This window comes from Gossypium arboreum, chromosome 6 (genome assembly GCF_025698485.1).
Source record: "Gossypium arboreum isolate Shixiya-1 chromosome 6, ASM2569848v2, whole genome shotgun sequence".
Taxonomy (NCBI): domain Eukaryota; kingdom Viridiplantae; phylum Streptophyta; class Magnoliopsida; order Malvales; family Malvaceae; genus Gossypium; species Gossypium arboreum.
This window is the reverse complement of record NC_069075.1, coordinates 574,907-584,181: the sequence shown is the minus strand read 5'-3', so window position 1 is coordinate 584,181 and position 9,275 is coordinate 574,907. Positions and strand designations below refer to the sequence as shown.

Genomic DNA, 9,275 nt, shown 5'->3' with positions numbered 1-9,275 from the left:
GTAAAAATGATCTAAAATAAACAATAAAATTTACATAGTAATAAAATCAAAGACAAATATTATGTTACGCATTATTTTTTTATTAATAAATTTATAATTTGACATATTTTTCATTATTTCTAAAACATCAAATAATCCAAAAAGATTTATTAGATATAATCTTTTAGCCTAAAATACTAAATGGCCCTTTTCTATTCTAATTTTATTGCTATAATTGTGTTTAAATTCAAACACATAAGGCAGAATTGATTTCAATCTTAACGCAACTGCTATTTTTAATCTGACTAAAGTAAATATCATCGTCTACCCAAATGAACCCTAAGAAATAACTAAGGTTAATGTCATGAATTGAGTGATACTAAGTCAATTAATGAATTAACAAACAATCAAAACATTAATAAAACAAATAATAATTAGAATTTCATCCACTCAAAATATACATAACTTTACGAAACAGAAGACCAGATTATCAGAATGAATAAAAGGCATTCAAACTAATACCGGACGACATCCTGGAGGCAGTCGTAAAAGTGCGCAAGCTTAATCTTCTCTCGGCCAGAGAAGATTTCCTCCGCTGCTCCACCTTGTTCTCCTTGAGCTGCCATCTCAATCAACATGTAAAGCTTTTTTATAGGCATCTACAAGAAAGAAACGCAGGAAAACAGGTGAGTGTTGTATATTGACACAGAAACTCAATACAGAGAGGAGAGGCCGGGTTTCATCTGTTCAGTTTATGGGGTCAAACCATTGTCTACACCGTGATAGAATGTCCACCTAGAATCTAGGATCGGATTTCCTCGAAAAGGAATCCATCATGGAGATCATATATCTGAACCACAAATTTCTTTGAAACAAAACAGATTATGACACTTGACAGATGTTTTCCTCGCCATGTTTAAACATGCAAGCATGCACTCATCTAATCTCCATCTATTTTGCCACCGACTCTTCATTTTTCTCAAAGTACCCATGTCCGACACTTATGTTCAATACAAGGAAAATCTTAAGAAATCTGATCATAGTTGTGACTCTTATTCAACACTCACACCCCGAATTTGAGTAATATTAATCTCGAGCCTACCTGAATTCTATATTCCTCCAACTCCACAATCACTTCAAACATGCACAAATGCACATTCACATGTGAAGAAGAACAAATGAAAAGAGGTGCTTATAAATGAAATAAAATGGGGCAAGTTGTTTAAACAAGATACCTAACAGTTCACCTGATTGAAGATGCAAAATTAACATCGACTATGCAACTTCAAATGAATAACGTCCATTTTTATTAAGATCCATCAGATTGCCATTTAAATTATATTTCTATAATGAAGGAAAATACCAGTAACAAAACATCTGAAGAAAAACATTGCAATACGAAGAATGTCCTCAAATGTGACAAGAGGGTAACTATGTTTAAACTCACATCATTCAGCGCTTCAGCAGCTTCACTGATATCTTCTTCAGCAAATACATTCAGTTGTTCCAACACCTGGGGTAGAAAAAGCGGATAAATAAATTTAAATCCATAACTAAAAGAAAAATCATTTTGCTTCAGAGTTCAGGACAAACATGACAGTGAAGCATTGAATCAGAATCTCTTCTGCTTTTGGTCGAAGAGGTGATCAGTAAAACTATCTAATTGCAAAGATATTTTTTCACCTTTCAGTTCAATTAACTCCCAAGTGTCTCAGCTGCTTTTACAAAAGAAGGCAGCTTTAAAAGTTACTAAGCGCATTTTAGTACTGTTCCCTAAATTTTTCTGCCATTGTGGTATATAAATATTAACATTAATTGGCGCAGATAAGCACCAACAAGCCAAAATATCATACCCCTAGATGATTTCTGGAAAGAAACAAAATCTATTACCTTCTTTGCATCATCTGTCTTCAATGTAGGAAGATGGTAGGTGACAGAGAAAGCATCACAAATGCCAACTGAATCTAAGAAACCCACCTCACTAGTTGTACCTATCACCAGAAGTTTTTTCCCCTGCAAAAATTAAATAATTGCACATTTAAATGAAAATGATTAGATTAAAAACTAAGAATTGAAGTTAACAGAATTCTTAATTGCTTGTTGGGCATCTGATTTGGTTAACATATGAATCGTATCATATCTTCAACTATGCTTATGATTTAACTAGTAAGCAGCACAGGGTTCCTTGATCAAGAGGGGTGCAAAAGCAGAGGTTCATTTTTTTTTCCAACAAAAATAAGTGTTCCCCATATAACCATGCAGAGTACTCGAGTACAATAAAATACTTGAAAAACAAGGGAACAAAAGGAAACCTTAGGTGGAAGACGTTTGAGAAGGACCAACAATGTCTGAGAAATTAAATTTGAAAAACGGGGCCCAATAGCAACATACTCCAGTAGCCTGCAACAATAGTTAGAATTATTTCTGTCTACATCGCTCATCAAGTCAAGATGAGTAGCTTAAGTTTCCGAGTCCCCCTACCTTTCTATGTCATCAAGGATAATGATGCTCAAGGGTGACTTGTATGCATCCTCAAATACCTGTCACCATATACTAAATTCAATAACATCCTTAAGTTTCTTTATTGTCCCCTAATACAGATTATTCTAGCTTGATTTTTTATAGGTAAAAACACTTCTCCAATCCTTCTCAATTTCGATATTGAGCAAATTGGTCCATATCAAAGAAATTGAAACAATACAATCCCTGTCAATTTCAAAAGTGAGCAACTAAGGACAATTAATCACAACAAACTAATGTTTTCCGTCAAATGTACATAATTTTGGTTAATATGATAACAAATTAAGCCCTCAATGTTTACATGTTCCGTAAATTTGGTCCTAATTCTAAAAAATATATATCTTAAAAAGAAGTATAAAATTTTTAAAAATCTAGAAAACTCAAAAAAAACTTTAGCTTCAAAAAATATATAAACATAGATAGAATGTGTAAAACTTTGAGGGCTAAATTTATTATTATACCAATCAAAATATGTAAAATTGATAAAATTGATGAAAAACATTTCACTTTTGAAATTGACAGGGATTAAATTGCTCCAATTTTTTTGAAAGGGACCAATTTACTCAATATTGAAATTGAGAGGAACCGGAGAGATCTTTTTACCTTTTTTATACATAAACATTCATCAGTTTCCAAATCTAGACCAGAAAATCTTGTATATGTGAGCATAAAATAGCTTACACAAAAAGTAAAGTTCAAGCTTAGGCCAAAAATTATTCAAATAAAAATGTTCATATTGCTTTCACAAACCTTGACAATCTGTGCGCATTTTGTACTCTCATGAAGACCAATCATTGATTCAGCTGAGACCTAACATATAATAAAAACATGAACGTTAAACCAAAAATAAAAGCAATATATTCATACATGCAATAGGGCTAGAGCTTACTATCTTGACATATGGGAAATCACTGTCAATGCCAACAGTAGCTGCCAATGCTGTTTTACCACTGTAAAAGTCAACCTAGTGTGTTATGTTCAGTTAAAGTTAAAACAAGAAAATGTAAAACAAAAAGAAACGTATGATGCCTACCTTCCACTTGACCCTTCTAAAAGACAAGTAACAAGAGGACTTCCTTTGCTTACTTTGACCTGCTCTACCAGTAGCATGGCTCTCTGATAAATATGCTTGTGTCGATCACCACAATACACCATGCCATTAAGCCTAAAAATTATATCATGTGAAATAATTCAGGAAAAGGTATCAAAAACAAAAGATATGAGTTTCTGCTAGGAGAATTATAATCAACATCTTGCAATCAAAGAACTGAAATTTGTACTAATTTGAACGGAACAAATCACCTGCATCGCTCAAGGTCATCAGTGGAGGCTCCAAATGCAGGAACGATTTCTAGGAGTGCATTGAGAAAATCATCCATTGTAACTTTAATGTTCTCTTCGTCCACTGGCTTTGTTAGATCATCCATACTTACTTGTCTATTCAAAGCAAAAGACACTGCACTTTTCACCACACCTTCAAGCTCGGCTCCACTGTAATTCTTTGTACGAGCAGCTGAGTAACGAAAAAAAAAAGTAATTAGAAACTTGTAAGGCCTTATCAAATGCAGGATACAGGGCAAATCAACATCAACACCATGCTGATATGCTTAGGAAGAAGTAGTAGCCAAGCCAGGCACATTGAGAAGATAATTGTAAAGATATTACTCCAAGTTTGATCACCCTGAAGACCCTGGAGAATATTTCACAATCTATTGAAAAAAAAACCCAAGTAGGAGTAAAAGAGAACTTTAAAAATCAACCATCAAGAACTGTCAGCCTTCATATTTTTTTGGAGCAGATGGACAGTAGGATAAATGAACCCACTTTTGACATTCTAACAGTTGATTCTCCCATACAAGAAAAGAATGTAAATCCCACGACCATAAATTACTAACAAACATACCAAGCTCTTGAAGGTTAACATCAGGAGCAAGAAAAGAATTCTCTTTCATCTTGTTTGTGTGGATCTGAAGAATCTGCAAACGACCATTTTCGTCAGGAAGACTTATCTCAACTTGAACCTCCAAACGTCCTGGCCTACAGAAGAAAAGTATTCAAAGATTTAGCTGAGATCAAGAGACAAGACAGGTCATAATTGTGACTGCATCAATCATCACAAACCAAAAAGTTCGCAAAGCACACAAAATTATGCACATAAAAAATTACTTAGCTTGCAATGCAGCATGCTTATTCCAGATCATAAGTATAAACCTTATTCATAGGCCATCAAATTCTCCAAAATAACTAACAGTTTGTTGTAACTATAAAATGCATCAATATTTTGTTTCTAGTCTTTGGTTGTTAATCAAGCTTCTTATATAGAGGAAGATCCAATGTGACAAAGAGCTAGACAGATAGCTTGCTTTTTGCATGTGCGTATGTGGGAGAAAGAAAGGAGGGATGGAGGACGGAGGGAGCAACCTCAAAAGGGCTTCATCAAGCAGATCCTTTCTGTTGGTCATTCCAATAAGCAAAACATTATTTAGAGACTCCACTCCATCTATCTGAAAAGAAAATTATTCCTTTAGTTAAAAGTGTCATATTAATAAGACATGGTTACCACAGGAACCGAGAAAATGACACAAGACAAAGAGTAATGATTTTTAAGACTAGGAAACTGTCTCTGGGTCTAGTTACTGACCTTGGTAAGCAGCTGGTTCACAATGCTGTCATGAACACCAGTACCATCTCTAGTTGAGCCTCTTGACTACAAATAAACCACATAATTCACTAAGACAGTTCAATAATACAATTAAACAGATTCAAATAAATTGTCTAAATACTCTTTAGAATTGAATCTTTATACATAACTAGGCCACATAATATATTCCTTCACATATCAAGAAATAAGCTTGCATCTAACTTAAATAACTCCTTTGTGAAATTTCCCCCGATTTTATTAGCATCTTAAACACAACATCATATATACAAGGATACAAACATAATTATTTATCCACATCAGAGAGAAATTATAGGACTTAAAAGCTATAGCTCTTTGCAACAGTTTTATCACCCACTGCTTCCATTTAAAGAACACGGCTTAGAGAAAGTTATAATGTAAAGATTCTCCAAAAAACAATTTAAAATGTAAAGGAAATTAGAAGCATCAAATAAAAGAAGGTGAAAGTATTACTGGTCTGAGGGATGCCTAGAAGTATATTAAAGCAAAATTGTACCTTACATATAGCATCAATTTCATCAAAAATTATGACATGCAAATCACTTTCGTCACCTGAAAAGTTGAATGAACGTGAAATGTCACTATTTTATTAAAAGAGTTACTCAAAACACCAAACTAGTGGGCAAATTTCTCTTACCACGAGTCCTTTGATCATTCTCAGCATCTGCAAATAGGTCCCTAACATTCTTCTCAGTTTCACCAACAAACTTGCTCAGGACTTCAGGACCGTTAACGATCTAACGTATACAATTCACCACATTCACAAACATAATAGTCAATAAAGTCAAATGCAGCATCTATGAAACATTTATGCAACCAAAAACCCTTAAAACAGGACAAGACACAATACAGCAGAATTTGCTAAAAGTAAGTTATAGACTCATTTATGAAAACATCAACAGCAGCATGGAGACGACAGTGAATTATATGCAGTTCATGGTCATATATATTGAGATGAATGTTGACAAAAACATAAATTTTGTTCCATCTGAAACATGAATAATCAGAACTAAAAATGATCAAGAAGCTAAGCTCAAAGAGGTATAAATTGTGTTAACCAAAAAAGCAAACTAATCTCCAAACCTTTGGTTCCTTTCCATTCAACATCTTTCCAATTTGACGAGCCATGAGAGTTTTGCCAGTACCAGGAGGTCCATAAAGCAGCATGCCTTTTACATGTTTAATCCCCAACCTGGAAACTCAAAAGCTTTCCCATCAGAATAAATAAATAGGTATATGACACATAAATCATATGCTTTCAAAAATAAGTTATATTACTTGTTAGTTACATGAGGAGGAAAAACACGGGATGCAAAAGCTCTCCGAAATATATCAGCAAACTCTGCACTTAAGCCACCAATACCCAATGATTGTAGATTAAACTCTTTCTGCCTAAATATGCTACTACTGGCAGCTTCACGTTGATTGACGATCTGAATTGCAAAACACGTCAATGAGCCATCAAAGCAATATGAATCAAGTTGATAAAATTATAATCTTGATATGTAAATATCACACAAGTCTGATATCTCTGAAGGTCAATGATGTCCGACGATTAGAACTATATTAGAAATATATATATCTACATATATATACACACACATTAAGCAAAGCAACTAATAACATATTAGTAAATAACCTTTATTCCACTTGAATTTTGTGCTTCGAAGATAAAGTAGGTATCATTGGAAATCATCCCCCTTTCAGGAACAACAGAAGTTTCTTGCCCCTCTAGTTGAGCTTGGTTGATTGTGAAAATATAGTTATTACCATGATACTCAAATGTAACTTTTTGCCCAGCTGTCATAACCTGCAAAAAGAAAGTTTTCCATGAGTTTAACAAAAATCATCCAACCTGTCATCTATGGATAGGAACAAAGTTTTATACATGTATGCATGGAGGAGAAAGGAATCAGCAAGCAAGCATTTACCCTTGATATAAGAGGAAAATAAGAGGGCTAATGTCATCAAGTAAATTGTGCTCTAAGTTCAAATTGATGTAGGAGCGACAAGACATTGATGTTTGCATTTCAAACAAAATTATATGACAGTCCCTTTGTTATAAAACAGGGAATTGATGAAGGGAAATATAAATTTCACAGTCAGCCAATCAAAGCAAAAAATATTGCTGACAAGCAAGCATTAACAACAAGCAAACAGCGGACAACTCTACCTGATTCACAAACCTCTTTCTAAGCTGGTTAGCCAGATGAACAGCATCAACCTACAAAAACAATACACATCATTTACTCCACTGGCATCAACTGAGCAATGTAATATATCATCTAAGATAACAAACTTATCATAATGCATTGAAATTCACCTGTTCACTTTTAGTACCCTTCTTCACAAATTCCAACTCAACCCTAAGCAATGCAAGGTTGAAATTTTCAGGTGGAACAAATCTGCAGTTTGAGGAAAAATTTGTTAGTGACTAGCAACAGTTTGGGCATCAAAAATTGAAAGGTATAGTTAATTAACCTGCTCACTGATACAGTGTCACCATTAGAAACCTTCGCAAGCCGACGATGAATAGCATTAAGGGCAATATATTTACTGCGTATGCTTTCATGGGGAGTATTTATAGGTTAAAGGCAACAAAGCAAGTATACAACCAGCTACAGAAAGAAAAAGATCACAAAATTCGAGTACAATGAACAACAAGCTTAAAACTGAAAATAAGATTTCCAAACATGGATAATCATCTTATTTTAATCGAAAAGAAAAAGCAAAAAAAAAAAATTCCTATTCTTAATTACGTGAAAAAAAAGAAAAAATTAATAATCAACTTACATCTACTAAATTATCCATCGCAAACAACACAGGCAAACTTTATGACTTCAAATTTCATATTTCACTCAAACTTGCAGAGTATATTTAATTTTTAACAATACATAGAGATTCACAACTAATTTTCAACTCAAGTTAGCAAGGAAATGACCATAAAAAAATTTATGAAGAATGCAACAATAACGTATCATCTAAACTAAAAAAAAAAAGATTTCCAAACATGGATAATGATCTCATTTTAATCAAAAAGAAAAAGCAAAAATAAAAAGAAAATTCCTATTCCTAATTAAGTGAAAAACAATTAATAAACAACTTACATCTACTAAATTATCCATCGCAAGCAACATAGACAAACTTTATGACTTTAAATTCATAATTTCACTGAACTTGCAGAGCATATTTAATTTTTAACAATATATAGAGATTAACAACTAATTTTGAACTCAAGTAAGCATGGAAATGACGATCAACAAAAATAATGAAGAATGCAACAATAACGTATCGTATAAACTGAGATTCAAGCTGTGAATCAATTCACCAAAGAAAAAAAAAAAGGATATGAGATGGAAAGAACAAAGGCATCGCCAACATTAACAAGGAAGAGTCTGGAGCCAGGGACGGCGAAGCTCTGAAGATCGGACGGTGAGCAGTAAGCAAGATTAGTAAAAGCGAGATCTGGAGACGGTGTACTGGTGACAGTCATGGTGGCAACCATAGATGATTGCGATCCGAACCAGCCCGCCATTTTTTTCCCGTTTGTTGTTTGTATGCGAAATGTTGATGAATTTTTTAATTTGTTTACTGGAATTTATAGAGGAAATGAAAGAACATTAGTTTACTTCGGATCAAAGAAATTGACTAGAAAATGAAAGGGTTAATTTCATTATAAGTCCTTACACTATAGCTCAGATTCTAAATTTATCCTAAACAAAAAAAATTCAATTGAATGATAATATTTGGTACACTAAGTGAAAATATATATAAAAATAAAACATATCCTTAAATTGTATTTTAAAAAAATAGAAAAGGCATGTCCACAAACAGGGTTAAAAATTTTATATTTGTCTTTAAATTGTATTTAAAAATAATAAAAAATAATATATGTGACAAAATTTCAATTTGTTTATGGAGTTAAAATTGTTATTATATTATAATTATATTATATTTTTAACATGTTGTATCTAAGTTATTCGTGCAAATACGAACATGTTTAAAGTTTAATCTACATAATTTAAATAGTTATGATAATAAATTTAGCTCTTAATATTTACTCATTTTTCACTTTGATCCTACTTTTTTATTGTTT

The 9,275-nt window shown here is 32.9% G+C and overlaps 1 protein-coding gene across 1 annotated transcript; it reads right to left on the bottom strand.

Moving 5' to 3' along the window:
• Positions 1 to 249: 249 nt before the first annotated feature.
• LOC108483534 (vesicle-fusing ATPase-like) lies at positions 250 to 8,784 on the bottom strand. The gene is made up of 21 exons (XM_053029846.1): positions 8,531 to 8,784; positions 7,661 to 7,757; positions 7,503 to 7,584; positions 7,353 to 7,403; positions 6,819 to 6,989; positions 6,458 to 6,612; positions 6,263 to 6,371; positions 5,817 to 5,916; positions 5,676 to 5,731; positions 5,141 to 5,206; positions 4,921 to 5,003; positions 4,403 to 4,536; positions 3,802 to 4,012; positions 3,533 to 3,664; positions 3,389 to 3,449; positions 3,250 to 3,309; positions 2,461 to 2,519; positions 2,292 to 2,379; positions 1,870 to 1,992; positions 1,427 to 1,492; positions 250 to 638 (listed from the first exon to the last, which is right to left on the bottom strand). Exons 1-21 carry the CDS (start codon positions 8,712 to 8,714, stop codon positions 495 to 497), a joined length of 2,232 nt encoding a protein of 743 aa, XP_052885806.1. The 5' UTR covers positions 8,715 to 8,784; the 3' UTR covers positions 250 to 494.
• Between the last annotated feature and the right edge of the window lie 491 nt (positions 8,785 to 9,275).

Bases quoted from the DNA above. Each gene is read 5' to 3' on its own strand.
- LOC108483534 (XM_053029846.1), bottom strand. From the start codon at position 8,714: ATGGCGGGCTGGTTCGGATCGCAATCATCTATGGTTGCCACCATGACT. The intron at 6,613-6,818 runs GTTATTTACTAA...TTTGCAATTCAG, and splicing joins AAAATTCAAGTGGAATAAAG to ATCGTCAATCAACGTGAAGC. The intron at 4,537-4,920 runs GTTGCTCCCTCC...TTTCTTCTGTAG, and splicing joins CTTGATGAAGCCCTTTTGAG to GCCAGGACGTTTGGAGGTTC.